At 41.0% G+C, this 15,564-nt stretch overlaps 2 protein-coding genes across 6 annotated transcripts in view; both read right to left on the bottom strand.

Annotated features, from left to right (window-relative positions):
* The window catches only part of PSEN1 (presenilin 1), a 75,503-nt gene extending 73,043 nt beyond the window's left edge, over positions 1-2,460 (bottom strand). For 2 of the 3 annotated variants that reach the window (XM_047862214.1, XM_047862216.1), the window contains exon 1: positions 2,308-2,460. The gene's annotated coding sequence lies outside the window, so the exon portion shown is untranslated. The remainder of the gene's footprint in view (positions 1-2,307) is intronic. The other variant, XM_047862215.1, reaches the window with a different exon arrangement.
* A 9,014-nt stretch (positions 2,461-11,474) lies between these two features.
* RBM25 (RNA binding motif protein 25) overlaps positions 11,475-15,564 on the bottom strand; it is a 61,289-nt gene continuing 57,199 nt past the window's right edge. For all 3 annotated transcript variants that reach the window (XM_047864664.1, XM_047864663.1, XM_047864662.1), the window contains one exon: positions 11,475-13,183. In XM_047864664.1, the coding sequence (XP_047720620.1) occupies positions 13,091-13,183 (93 nt within the window). In that variant the 3' untranslated portion in view covers positions 11,475-13,090. The remainder of the gene's footprint in view (positions 13,184-15,564) is intronic.

Genomic DNA, 15,564 nt, shown 5'->3' with positions numbered 1-15,564 from the left:
TGTTCCTCTCTAAACTAGTTCTTTGCTCCTAACTTCCTTATTTCTGCAATCGTTTCCCCCTTTCTCCAAACTTAAAACCTCCTACTCAACTTTATATTTTATTCCTTCTCTACTGGATGCCATGTCCTGTTCATGTTTTTCCTCCTTTCTAAGCCCCTGTCATCACCAAAGATCAAACTCCCATCATATCTCACCTGAATTATGCAAAAGTCACCTCAATTCTCTTATCCATTCTAGCCCCCACTATTAGATTAATGTGCCTAAAGTTGTGACCACAACAGTGTCACTCGTAAAACACATTCCAAATCTGCCTAACATCACATGAAGAGTCAGTATTAAAGGTCTTTGAAAGGTTTTTCAGAATATACCATAAAGAAGTCTCTCCCTATAATCTTCAATAATATTAGTGGGAGAGGCACCTGGGTGGCTCAGTCGGTTGGGCATCCGACTTCGGCTCAGGTCATGATCTCACAGTCTATGAGTTTGAACCCTACATCGGGCTCCAGGGCCTAGAGCTTGCTTCAGATTCTGTGTCTCCCTCTCTCTCTGCCCCTTCCCCACTCACGCTCTGTCTCTGTCTCTCAAAAAATGAATAAACGTTAAAAAAAATTTTTTTTTTTTTTTAAATAATATTAGCGGGGCACCTAGGTGGCTCAGTTGGTTAAGCGTCCGACTTCGGCTGAGGTCACGATCTCAACAGTTTGTGAGTTCGAGCCCCGAGTCGGGCTCTGTGCTGATAGCTCAGAGCCTGGAGCCTACTTCAGACTCTGTGTCTCCCCCTCTCTCTACCCCTCCCCTGCTCACGCTCTGTGTCTATCTCTCAATAATAAATAAATGTTAAAAAAAAAATTTAATAAAATAATATTAGTGGGAAAGCAGGAGCAGAGGAAGCCTGGATCTGAGAGAGGAACAGGATCACCTAAGCTTTGGTAACATATGTTGTACTTTCCTGCTAGGGTGGTTCTCAGAGACCAACTTCAATCTTCAGTTTCCCCTAAATGAAAATCCTTGCAGCAGTCGAGGACAGGTACAGCCATTAACTTAAAATTCAGCAAAAATCACATCCATTCAAAGAAAGTATACTTAGGACCAGAAGAATGGAAAACCAGATACTAGATGCCACTTCTATTATCTACTGGGCGAGGGTAGGGAGAGAATCCATGCACTCAATATATATGATCTTTTTCTCATTGTTAAGGGTTTATTATTAAATGGGGGTGGGGGGAGGGCTTAAGTTGGTTGAACTCTGCAAATGAGTTAAGGAGAAATGAAACAAACAGGCTTTTTTGCAGATGACTGAAATTAGCCGAATGCAACAAGCTCCAATCTACTTTGCTGTTTTATTCTCCTTCATAACAGTTATTTTAATGGTCAGAGTGGGTCACTAGAGGCTTAAGATCCAGAGAATCCCTGTTTGTGATACACCCTGATTATAATACCCTTCCCACTTTAACTCCAGGAGTGAAAACCTTTCCCTTTCCACTGTTAAAAAAGAAACTCAAATAACAAGACTCCTTAACCAGATGTGGTTTCTACTTGCCTGAAACTTCAGAGAATGTTACAAGCTTTACAGCGTGCTCTGTCATATAGTTATATATGCCACAGTTATTTGCATCTTATCCTTATCTCCCAAAGTCCTGAATACTATATTAATCTTGCCCAAAGCAGGCAAGTAGTGCTTTTAAAATTATTATTAAATTTCTCTCTTACAATAAAAACATATTTATTTGAAAGGAATCCGAACGGGAACAAAACGTAAATATCCAAGACACATGCAAAGCAATGAATATCATGCTCGCGACAGTTCCAACCAAGGCAAAAGCATCAGACCCTGTTTTCCTCCTCGAGCGTCAGACACAAGGAACTTAGCCCTGAGTGCCACTCGCTTCCCCAGACAAGGACACACTCAGGGCATGAGGCGCGGAGTTTCACTAGTTGCTCAACCAGACCGAGGGCAAGGAGCTTCCTCTTTCTCCTGCTCCACTCCAGTCAAGACCGGCAATCCCGGCCCAGGGCACCTGCGCCCTGAAACGTCTTCGGGAAACCAGCACTTCCGGAACAAATCTACGGAGGGGAATCTCTTCAACCTGACCGCGCGCTGCGCCGGGAGCAAGAGAAACGGGCCGCCCCTCCTCGTTCCCCACTCGGGGTTCCTCGGTCCCCGCTCGGCCGCGCCCCGTTCCTCATCCTCGAGGACACCGGCTCCACGGCCCGGGCAGCGACACAGGGCCGGGCCCTGCCCGCGACCGCCCGTGTCTGCACCGTGTGGGGGCACCTTCCCTTCTCCCCTAAGTCACCATCACGCACCTACTCTTCCCTCGCCGCCGACACCGGCCCCTGGCAGGGGAGGCTCCTTCCCGAGCAGCCGCTGTTTTGTTTCCGATGTGAAATCGCAGCCTCTGGAGCTGCTTGGCCCAGGCCCCGCCCAAAAGGCTTCACTGGTGTCGTCATTTCCGGCTCTGGCGTCGTTGGCGGCCAGCCGGGGGAGGGGCGGGACCTGTAAGGGCAAGAGCAGGGCCCACCGGTGCAGGGGCGGGGCCTAGAGAAAGAGGGTGGGGCTTCCGGTAGCGCGGGCGCAGATTGCGGGGCAAACCCTGCGCTCCAGCCGGCCCAGGGAACTAGAGGAACCCGCCCAGAGTGCTAGCTTGAGTCTGAGATTGTCAGGGATTCGAGGCTGCTCTTGAGCTGAGGATGAACGTTTCTACCTCACCTGGGCCCAGCGGGTGCTTCTTCTGGCCTACAAGTGATGGCAACTTAAATCTAACGTTTCTTTCATTTATCTATAGTACCTATTTATAGTGTTTCTCAATGCGAATCAGCTGCACCACAGTCAAGAGGATACTAATTAAAATTGTAAATATCTGTGCCCTCCACACCCTACCCAATGAATCAAAACTTACGGGAGGAGGGGGGTGGAACCTGAAAAACTGCATTTTAAACAAACATAGCCGGGTAGTACCTGGGTGGCTCAGTAGGTTAAGGGCGGCGGACTTCGGCTCAGGTCATGATCTTGTGGCTGGCGAGTTGAAGCCCCGCCTCAGGCTCTGTGCTGGCAGCTCAGAGCCTGCCGCCCGCTTGGGATTCTGTTTCCCTCTCTCTCTCTGCCCCTAGCCACTCCCACCCCCCCCCCTCGCCCCCCGTCCCCGCTCACACTCTGCCTCTCTGTCTCTCAAAAGTAAATAAACATTAAAAAAAAAAAAAAAACAGCCCGCGATTCTTAAGCTCCAAAGTTAAAATCCAGTCTTCTTAGATAATAGTCTTCCAGAGAGCCTAAAATGTGTCTATTTTTGAAATGCCCAGAGTATTTCATACACAGTGAATTGCTCAGCGGTCACTTAATTTCCGCGTCTGCCAGCTTTTCGTCCAAATTGCAATAAAGACAGTACCAATAACTAACTCCTTAAGTAGTATGGCATACTCAGACACTCATCTGAAAGCTAAGAGTAAAACTAGTACTACCATGTAAAACCAAAGGTGAAGAATAGAGAAATGCTCAAATTCACAGGTAATCTGAAAACTGACAATGAAATCAATGATGCACGGCATCTGGTCAAATGGTATCTTTTGTTTCTTTTAAATTCGTCCCCCAATATAGCCCTACATGTTCCTAAAGCATGGGTCCCCAATCCCTCCCTCCTCTCCCCACCCAATACATAGACAGATTTAGAAGTTTTTTCCATGAACAGGAAAGAGATATGTTAGAGGAATAAAAATGTTGACACTCCCCCTTCAAAACATTTAAGTTTATTTGAGAAAGAGAGGGAGCATGAACAGGGGAGAGGCAGGGAGAGAGAGAGGGAGAGAGAGAATCCCAAGCAGGCTCCATGCTGTCAGTGCAGAGCCCAATGCGGGTCTCAGTGCAAAACTGCAAGATCATGACCTGAGCTGAAATCAAGATCCTGATGTTTAACCGACTTAGCCACCCAGGTGCCCCCTCAAAATATATTTTTAAGTTTGGTTTGTTTGTTTGTTTATTTATTTAGAGAAAGAGAGTGAGAGAGGGTGGAAGGGCAGAGAGAAAGGGAGAGAATCCCAATCAGCACAGAGCTATCTTACCTATCAGAGCAGAGCCCAATGCTAGGCTTGAACCCACACACTGTGAGATCATAACCTGAGCTAGAATCCAGAGCTGGATGTTTAACTGACTGAGCCACCCAGGCACCACCCCCCAAAGATATTTTTTAAAGCCTTCACTGAATGCAATCTGGTAATATGTGTAGAAAGTCTTAAAATGCTGGTAAACTATTTTTAGAAACAATCTCAAAATATCTGTGCAAAGATGTTCATGAATTATTATTCACATCTCACAACAAATTATGGTTCACCCACTTCACAAAATGCCATTAAAAGTGTTTATGAAGGTTATGTGTAACAGAAATGTTCTGATTCTGTTAAGTTAAAAAAAAATAGACATGAGATTTATGCATATGGGGGCATGTGGGTGACTAAGTCGGTTAGCCTCTGTCTCTTGATTTCAGCTCAGGTCGTGATCTCACAGTTCATGAGACTGAGCCCCACATTGGGCTCTGCACTGACAACACAGAGCCTGCTTGGGATTCTCTCTCTCACTCTCTCTCTGTGCCCCTCCCCTGCTCCTGCTCTGTCTCTCTCAAAATAAACAAACATTTTAAAAAAGATTTATGCGTATGTATAAATACAACTATGTCAAAACACAATCCTGCAAAAAGAAACAAAACGGTTATTTTAAAAACAGCCACCAGTGACTGAGTAACTGGACCACAGATAATTTTTCCTTTCGTTTTTGGGATTTATTCATCTTAGAAATATAAACATCCTGGGGCACCTGGGTGACTCGGTTAAGCATCCGACTTTGGCTCAGGTCATGATCTTGCAGTTTGAGAGTTCGAGCCCCACATTGGGCGTGCTAGCTCAGAGCCTGGAGCCTGCTTCGAGCTCTGTTTCTCTCTCCCTCTCTGCCGCTCCCTTGCTCACACTGTCTCTCAAAAATAAATAAACATTAAAAAATTTAAAAAAGAAATATAAACATCCTTGGGGTGCCTGGCTGGCTCAGTTCATGGAGCGTGTGACTCTTGATCTTGGGACACGAGTTCAAGCCACATGTTGGGTGTAGAGGCTACTTCAGTAAATAAATCTTAAAAAAAAAAAATACACATATCCAGGATTTGCTGAGGAAAAGCAAGCAAAGACATTGGGAATGACAATCCTAGGCATCAAGGAAGAAGAGTCCCAAATAAGGAGCAAATGTCCATGGTGCTAACTGATCGACTAGGGTAGAGCCTATCACATCAGAGTCTCCTTTTAGGCTATCACCAGTCATCAGTGGGATGGTGATATAAACATTTGAGACTTGAGGCATTTGGAGGGAACATATAACTATAAGCTACTCTTTGTGGAATCTCAATAGTGGAAAGGAGTAGGAAAGGTTAAGTTTTCGTGTTCTTTAAAATGTTTAGTCCAGACTGAAGAAAGAAAATAATGGAATACTTGAGCAAGGCTCAAGAAATTGCAAAATGTAGTTAGAAAGTAGGGCAGTGGAGATCTCCTGGATAGGATAGGTGAAGGTATCTATAATTATCTACAGAAATAAGGTTTAAGACGCGTATCATCATAAACTGGAAAGCTAGAACTAGAGAATATGCCTAATGCCTTCTTTTTTTTTTTTTAGTCGTCACACCCAGCATGGAGCCCAACTCAGAGCTTGAACTAATGACCCTGAGATCAAGACCTGCAATGAGATCAAGAGTCAGATGCTTACCCTACTGAGCCACCCAGGTGCCCCGCCTAATGACTTTTTTAAAGATAAGGTTTTATTAAACTTGAGACTTAGTTGCTGAGTAAGGGGGTGGGGGTTGGGGGAATCAAATGACTTGTACTCAGTGAATATTTTTTCCACACCTACTGTATAGTACTGGAAGTTCAAAAACAGTAAAAGCTGCAATGTTTGTGAAAAGGAACTGAAGTTCAGTAAAAGAACAAGAAATACAGCACCGAGGATCCAAAATATCTGCAGTGGTGCATTTATATTTTCCCAAGGGTTTGGAACTTGGGGACAGGAATGGAGAAGCAAAGTAATATGAAGGGTGGCAAAAAACAGTATTAAGTGGAGCGCCTAGGTGGCTCAGTTGGTTAAGTGTCCAACTCTTGATTTGGACTCAGGTCATGGTCTCAAGGTTCTTCAGTTCGAGCCTCATGTAGGCTCTGCTCTGACAGCCAGGAGCCGGCTTGTGATTCTCTGTTGCCCTCTCTCTCTTCCCCTCCCCTACTTGAGCTCTTGTCTCTCAGGATAAACTTAAAAAAATAAAATAAAATGAAAACCCACAGTAGTGAGTGGTGAAAGATGAGGCAGATGGAAATCCAGAGTGCCAGATCTATTAGAACCACTTGGTGGAGACAGACTATTACAGATTAGAGGCTAGAGCAGTCACTGGTCACTAGCACGTAAAGTTAAGACCTGGTCAGAGAACCAACACCATTTCTTTATGCCACTGATTCCAAGTCAATCCTACTCAACACTTTCTACACAAAAGCAAGTTGCCATTTTTTTTTGAGTAAGCTCTACGCCCAACGTGGGGCTTGAACTCATGACCCCAGAGACTAAGAGTCACCAGTTGGTCAGTTGGATCCACCAACTGACCTACGCAGGTGGCCCTTTATTTATACACAATGTCACTGCCCCGTTTCCTATGGGAATAAAGAATTGAAATAGAATAAATTGTCATCAGAGCTTCGTGCTTGGCCACTATCTCATTAGCTTTCACATCAGTCTTATTCATTGCAAGGATCATCTCCTGAGACTTGGACCTGATGAAGATAAAAAGCTAGTTATCTCTTTACTTTTTATTTTTTAGAGAGGAACAGAATGCATGAGCAAAGAGGGTCAGAGGGAGAGAGACAGCTTAGGGAGGCTCCACACTGAGTGGAGCCCACACTGACATGGGGCTCAATCCCACAACCCTAGGATCATGACCTGGGATGAAATCAAGGGACCCAACCAACTGAGCCACCCAGGCTCCCCAAGGGCTAGTTATCTTATCTTGTATTTTTAGCCTTCAGTTCTTGTGTATGTTTATATTTTATTAAATCTTTTTTTTTTTTTTTGAGAGAGAGAGAGAGAGAGAAAGACAGAGACAGAGACAGAGACAGTATGAGTGGGGGAGGGGCAGAGAGAGAGGGAGACACAGAATCCGAAACAGGTTCCAGGCTCTGAGCTGTCAGCACAGAGCCTGATGCAGGGCTCAAACTCACAAACCGCGAGATCATGACCAGAGTCAAAGTTGGATGCTTAACCAACTGAGCCACCCAGGCACCCCTAATCTCCTCCTTAACCAAGAACTTGGGCCCTTCCTTTTAAAAAATGTGCCTCAATAAAATACATAAAAACTAAACTTTAATAGACTTTTCACCTATAGTTAACAACTAGTCTAGTCTCTTCACTAGGGTGTATTTACTAGTATTTTTCAATTGACAGGAAAGAAATGAAGCTTTGTAGTTTTTGGATTCTACAACGTAGTGTTCACTAATTTTTCCTTTTGTTATAAAAAAAAAAAAACAGGAAAAATAGCTGTTCAGAACTAATTGCTTCAAAGATTTGCGAAAAATGTTCCATGTGGAGGAATTTTATTAACAAGCACTTCCCTCTCCTTAGGTTGATGTCAACATCTAGACCAGATCTGTCCAATGTAACTTTCTGCAATCATAATCATGTTCTATGATCTGCAGTCCATCTAGTATTGCTAGCCACTTAGCTATATGTGGCTATTGAGCACTTGAAATATAGTGTGGCCAAAAAATATATATTTTTAGTCACGTGACATTCAAACATTTGAAATATGCTAGTGTTACTGAAGAACTGAGTTTCAAAATTATTTAACAAACGTAAAATCTTTGATAGTGCAGATCTAAATGGTGAATTAGAATCCCATATATAGGCCTCTAGACACCTATCTGTCAAGAACACTGTTGCATTGGGTAGACTATGTGATCTCTAAGTTCCCTTCTACATATTACTACCTCTGCTAAGAATCTAATGTCCCTTTCCTCTCAACCATGAAGTTAGTTCAACAGTTCAGACAGTACTTTGTGTGTATATTAGCATTCCTCTCATTATTCCTTCTTTACCATTACTGTCTGCTAGTAGAGGAATCTTGTCTTATTAATGTCTATCAGTCTACCCACCTTTTAACATGAATGCCACATATTGTGTTTCAATGGCTAAATAAAAAGTTATACACCAAAAAGCAAAAGGACTGCCTCTTAACAATTCAGCCACCACTTGCCACGAGAAGCTAGGTCATAAATCCAACTACTATGTGATGTGGCAAAGTAGGTAGACGTGGGAGTGTCATTTAATGCAGACAACATGGCTTGAAAAAAACTTTTATTTACTTTTGTTTATAGAAATTATTTTCTTCCTGGGCATTTTAGATTGCTATTCCTAACCTTGGCCTTCATACGAGGTAAGTGATAAAATGAAAGGCAAAGATACTGTCGAATAAAGATGAAACTGTAAGCACTCAAATGTAAATAAACAAATTACATCAATAATTCAACATAATCACATTTCAAAAATTCTACCATTTATCAAAAATTATAAGCTCACTTTGGCCCACAGTATGCATATTATAATAATAGTTCTTAGGTTTGAAATACATATGTGTGAATTTCCCAGTTTCCTTCCTGACACCTAGACTGACCGTTTCTCTGCCTATTTGGGATTCTGTCTCATACTCTTTATATGCAGTGGCATTCAGAGATCAATTTCAACATCCCTTGCTGAGCAATACTATTTCTCAATTTCATATTGTTAAAAGAAGTCTGATATATGACCTGAAAAGATCTGTAACCATTCTTTTTTTTTTTTTAATTTTTTTTTCAACGTTTATTTATTTTTTGGGGGACAGAGAGAGACAGAGCATGAATGGGGGAGGGGCAGAGAGAGAGGGAGACACAGAATCGGAAACAGGCTCCAGGCTCTGAGCCATCAGCCCAGAGCCTGACGCGGGGCTCGAACTCACGGAATCGGAAACAGGCTCCAGGCTCTGAGCCATCAGCCCAGAGCCTGACGCGGGGCTCGAACTCACGGACCGCGAGATCGTGACCTGGCTGAAGTCGGACGCTTAACCGACTGCGCCACCCAGGCGCCCCAGATCTGTAACCATTCTGACATAAAAAGCTTTCAGCAGTTTTGTGTAGAAAGTAAAAACGATTATAGAACTCATCAGAAAAAGCTGAGTAAATAAGCCTCATATACACACTACTATTTATTAGCATTACAACTTTTTTTTACTTCATATGGAAGGAGACAATAAGTGTTTAGTTTCATATGATTTGCGAGCTGTTTCTCAATTTATCCAGCATATATCTAGCACTGGTGCCTGATTGGTACCTGATTAGAAACAGCACTCTCTACAAAATCATTTGCCTCTACTACATATGCAAGTGTTATGGTAAGAACCAGAATAAGTGAAAACAGTTCTCTAAGGAGAAAATGTTCTGGGACTAGCTGGGAATAAAGCCTAGAATATTACAGTCAGTCTCAGGCACCACTTTTGGAAGATTATGTTATGTTCAAGAACATACATAACGTGCATCTATCTGCCTCAAAAAGAAAAAAAATGTTTCTCTCTTTAAAGTCCACTTAAAAAGAAAATTACACTGCATTTGTGTACTGTTAGGACAAAATACTAGTACAGGTTTCCCTGGCTTTTCAGAAGTCAAGTTACTACACTTTTACGCAAGACCTACATAGACCTACATTAGCACCTTTTTTGTCCCAACCAAAAGAAATCTGAACAGGATTTTCGCTTTTACGAGAAAAGGGAACATACAGCAAAAATAGCAATCTGCGTTTGTTTTACAGTGAGCCCTTACAGAGGCAGCAAGAGAAGTGCCACCAAGTTCCTTCCTGGGGGACCACACTCAGCATAGGGCCACCACAGCTTTGAACTGTGTCCCTGATTTATCTGGATATATTTTGTGTGTCTGTTAGCAAGACAATACTATTCTAAGATATCAGATAAGTGTGACAGAGGTTACCTTTGGGCCAGGAATAAATACTCAAAATAATTTCTCCATATAAATTAATGGTTATTGTGTCTTCACTTTATGCCATTTCAGCTTTCATAACGTTTCACAAGGGTGCCCCTGGGTGGCTCAGTTGGCTCAAGTCATGATTCATGGTTCCTGGGATTGAGCTCTGTGTAGAACTCTGTGCTTGGGATTCTCTCTCCCTCTATTCCCCACCCCTACCCCGCCTGCTCACGGGGATGCCTGCATTCTTTTTCTCTCAAAAATAAACAAACATCAAATGTTTCACAGGAACGCTCAACTTCAATAGCACGGGAAACCTGTACTGAGAACATACCTTAAACTGCTAATCAAAATGTAGTCCCTAGATCAGTTAACACTGGCATCACCCAGAAGCTGGTCAGAAATGCAAATTTTCAGGCCCCCCTCTAGCCCCACTAAATCAGAGTCTACATTGTAATAAGAGCCCTAGCTGATTTAGGTACACATTAAAGTTTGAGAAAAACTACTTCAAACAACTGATCTTTCCTCCATTAACAAATGTACATATTTAATGTTATTTATAGGATCAAATGAGGAAAAAGCATGATTTATTTTCTGCCAGATCAAGAATGATTCTCAAGATTTTCATGTAATTTTACAACAACTTGAATGAATGGGCACTATAAAGATTTCCAAATTGAAATTAATCTATGGGCAAACGGTAAAGATAACCCAGAAAGCTCAAGTAATTTATTAGAAATGTTCTTACGTGTATTCTCCCAAACACTAGAATACACTAGTTTATACAAGTCCGATTCTTTATATGCAAATCTGAAAAACAAGAAACTGAAAACCTTAAAGTTTAAGCTTGGTGGCAAACCTGGTCTTGAGTGGATAGGAAACCATTATAAATGATCTTTAACCCAGTGACTGTGATCACTCCTGTCCCACTGCAGAAATGTGATGTATGAGTTTGGGATCACAACACAAATCTTAGTGGAGATGTGAAACAGTATATGGTATGTGCCCCAAGACTTGGAGATAGGGACCCTCAAGATAAATACAGTGAGAGAGCTGGAGAAGATAAAAGCAAAAGAAATTAAATCTATCTGAATAAACCTTCATGCTGATGCTGGCTAAATAAACACAACCTAATATGATGCCCTAGAAGCAGTAACACAGTAAGATAGAGAGGAATGATAAACTGTTTGAACAAGGTACAAAGCTGGAGGGATTAATCTGAGAAAAGGCTAATAAATAAATTTGTAGATGGCAAGGAGCATGAACTTTCTGAAATTTTCCCTGGAGAAACCAGAACTTAAAAATGGTAATACTAAAAGACTGTATTCTCCACAAATGTATAGATTAATCCAAAATAAGGCAAATGGCCCCTTTGACCTTCAGTTACTAATACTCATAAAAATCAAGTACATCAAAAATTCAGCCCACATTTTCAAGTTCTGTTTCTAGTATGCACTGCACAATTACAACATGATGCCATTTATTTAACAAGACTCTGAAAGAATGGGTCCCCAAGATCAAATATATACAGTTTTAATATTGGAAATATGTACATAATGGAACCACCTCAAGGTTCAATGTTAAGAACAGTGTTTCAAATTCCTTTTAAGATGTAAAAAAAAAAAAATCTAGTAACTCAAGCTCAGTTATGCTTTTATAACAAACCCCACTACCCCCAATTTTTATCTTTCTTTTAAATAAATACTCAGACATGGGAATAACTGCACCTAATTTGTGTTAAGAACTGTTTAAAACCTGTTACATTTTCAGGTAATTTTGCTCCCTGGTGAAATTCTGTTCTACAATAAAGAAAGCCCCATAATATGTCTCTAAGAACACCATCAGTATATTTTTTAAACATTGGTGAGCAGAGGTAAACGAGGTGTGTGCGTGCATATACACTCATAAGATATAAACCTTTACAAAAGTGAAAACAAAAAATTAGTGGTAACTGCCATAAATGATTTACTTTACACTCTTAAAAATAAGATGTAAACTTTGCAAACTGCCATGCTCAATTCCTGTTGGTCTTTTTTCCAGATTTTCCTAGTCTGTAAAATTACCTAATTTTACCTTTTGTTTTTAAAAATGATTTTTTTCATCTATGCTTTGCAGATTAAGGGGTTTTGTTTTGTTTTGTTTTGTTTTGTTTTGTTTTGTTTTAAACAAAAGAATACACCAAAATAAAGCTAAGGACCAATTAGTGCAAAAATGCATCAAATAACGTTCTCCAGAATGTAAGGATCTGCCTCATTTCTGAACAATGAAATTAAGGGGAAAACCATTATGATTCACGTTCCCTTAAAAAAGACAGGCTGAAGCAGCCAGCTATCAACAGGAAAGCCCCATTCCATTCACCAAACTGTTGCTGGCCACAAGAGAATACCATGCTCTGGGACACTAATAACCTAATTATCCCAGACATTTGGCTTGGCATAATACCACGTTTCCTTTAGAATTCTACTCTTCAATAAGGAAATGTTTAAGGGAGCCCTCCAAAGAAAATTAGGGAAAAGTAAGACATTTATACACATTCACACAAACACATTCATACAGAGATACAGTAGGAATGGATTGTCTGCTAATCTTAGCACTCTAATTTTAAATTCCATGCCTTCAGGAGGGCTTGCCATTTTTGATCAAGGGGTGGGAAAGGTAATAGGTATGGTGGGTATTCTTTCAATTAAAATCATCCATGTAGGTTCCTATACAGTACAGTTCAACATTAAGTGCAATTCTGCAAAAGAATTGGGGAGTCATTTTAATATTTACAAGAAATAAATCAGCAGAACAAGATTATATCAGATAGGCTGTGTACAGTAGCTGCGGCTTATAAAACATACCAGTAATTTGTACCTGGTGAGTATAAAGAGAACCAAGGTAGGATTCAGATGTCTTTACAACCAAGGGAGTACACAGGGCATCAACAAATTAGAGGACAAAAAAATTCACATTTTCTACATTGAAAAAAAAAATTACAGATCTCACAAACGTCTTTGAAGACAAAGAAAAAGTCAAAGTCCTCTGAAGGGTGGGAAAGAAGAAGCAATCTGAAACGGAACTCTAAATGTAAAAAGTTTTACTTCACAAGACCAATTTTCTTGGCTTCTGTTTCATATATCAATAATCTCCACATTTTGACTATAAAAACTTCTGCTTCTTCATCAAGTACCTGGAAAAGGAAAAGAAAAAACTGAAAAGACAGTAACAGATATAAAGCAATCATCAGCATCTCCCATTGGTGACTGTAGTTTTTTTTTTTTAAGGTTTTTATACATTGACATTTACTTTCATTAAAATGACTTGAAGGAAATCTGTCTAGTGTGAGAAGTGTATTAAGTAGTACAAATAAATTGCACACACAAGGGGTGCCCGGGTGGCTGAGTCGGTTGAGCGACCAACTTCGATTCAGGTCATGATCTCACAGTTTGTGGGTTTGAGGCCCACATCAGGCTCTGTGCTGACCGCTTGCTCAGAGCCTGGAGCCTGCTTCAGAGTCTGCGTCTCCTCTCTCTGCCCCTCACCCACTCACGCTTTGTCTCACTCTGTTTCTCAAAAATACATAAATGTAAAAAAAAAAAAATTTTTTTAAATTGCACACACAAGAAAAGGCAATGCATTCAGGAAAATTCCATGGCCTATCAAATACTAACACCACAATACTTTGTCAACTCCCTTAAAAAATCCCACACAAAATTTTTTAAAATTCCCTTAAATTTTTCAGTGATGACAATTAATTAAAGAACTCCTGGGGCACCCGGGTGGCTAAGTCAGTTAACAGCTGACTCTTAATTTTGACTGAGGTCATGATCCCAGGGTTGTGGGATCAAGTCCTGCATCAGGCTCTGCACTGAGTGTGGAGCTTGCTTAAGATTCTCTCTCTCTCTCTCTCTCTCTCTCTCTCTCTGTTCTTCCCTATCCCACCCTAAAATACAAAAAAAATTTTTTTTATTTTAAAAATACTTCTGTTCTTTTGTTTGTTTGTTTGTTTATTTTGAGAGAGTGGGACAGGGGCAGAGAGGGGGCTAGAGAGAGAATCCCAAGCAGGCTCCACACTGTCAGCACAGAGCCCAACACGGGGCTCGAACTGACAAAATGCAAGATCATGATCTGAGCCAAAGTCAAATACCCAACCAATTGAGGCACCCAGGTGCCCCAAAGAGTCAATTCTTAAAAAAAATAAGAAGAAGAAAACTTAGTCAGACTCCTATGAGCCAGACTTGTCCCACAGTTTAAGAGAAATGTGCACCAACACTAATCAATGTGAAAAATATCTTAGAAATAACATAGAACTAGGTACAAAATACAATCAAAGTTCATTAGTTTATGTATAATGAGGAAAGGTACAGTTTGAAAAAGCCAGATTTTTAATAAGAACAAAATACTACTTGAGCTAAAAAAATTCAATTGCGTTTATTCAGGAAATATTTAGAGGGTGAGCTTTTGCAGAACCAATTGACAAAACTAGCTCAATTAGCTGCTTCCTACTCTGATCAACAATGAGCCAGAAAATTAAAACAACATAAATAATTGACCAGTAAAGAGTCTAATTATACTCCGGGGGTAGCTGGGTGGTTCAGGGGATTAACCATCCAAATCTTGATTTCGACTTGGGTCATGATCTCACAGTTCATGGGTTTGAGCCCTGCATCAGGCTCCATGCTGACACTGCAGAACCTGCTTGGGATTCTCTCTCTTCCTCTCTTTCTGCCCCTCCCCAACTCATGCTCACGCTCGATATCTCTCAAAATAAATAAACTTAAAAAAAAAAAAAAGAGCCTAATTATACTCCAAATATCAAAATATTTCAACAGATCAAAATGGATGGACACTGACACGACAGCTTCTCTGACAGAGATTGCAACTCTGCCAAGGCCAAATACTACAACAGTTTTTTTGTTTTTAAAGTTTTACTTTTTAAAATAATCTCTACACCCAATGTGGGGCTCAAACTTGCAAACCCCGAGATCAAAAGTCACATGCTCTTCTGACTGAGCCAGCCAGGCACCCCTAGAACATTGTTTGTTTTAATTCCTTAACTCAGACCCAACTATAAAATCCCTCTCTCAACCCCAAGGATAACCTTTTAAAGAGGCCTGAAGGTCAGGGAAATTCAGATTCTATCTATCCCCAAGGAGGGATCTATTCACATTTCTCCTTTCATCTGAGGATCAGCATTATGAAGTCAACAAGCTTTTCACAAATACTTTATCAAAAATTCTAAACAACAGCTGCCATCAGGCTGGCTGGATAACAGAAAACTAATGTTACCTGGCTTTAGACATCATATAGTGCCCAGACACAAAGGAGCTCGACCTGAGAGCTCCCTTTGGTTAGGCACCCCCTATGCCCTTTCCTGACAACTCTGCAGCTAGAAATATGAGCTATTCCAGGGACCTGTCATCTAAGAACATGCTTGGTGTTTCTCCCCCGACTCATCTTTCTACTCCTGCCTTCCCACTCTGCCTTTTGGACTCCATTACTCTTTATACTAACTACTCTCAAATTCTTTAATTAGTTTTTTCACCTATTCACCTTAACTGTAAACCTGGT

Source organism: Prionailurus viverrinus, chromosome B3 (genome assembly GCF_022837055.1).
Source record: "Prionailurus viverrinus isolate Anna chromosome B3, UM_Priviv_1.0, whole genome shotgun sequence".
Classification (NCBI taxonomy): domain Eukaryota; kingdom Metazoa; phylum Chordata; class Mammalia; order Carnivora; family Felidae; genus Prionailurus; species Prionailurus viverrinus.
The sequence above is the reverse complement of the archived record's forward strand: the minus strand, read 5'-3'. Positions and strand labels throughout refer to the sequence as shown.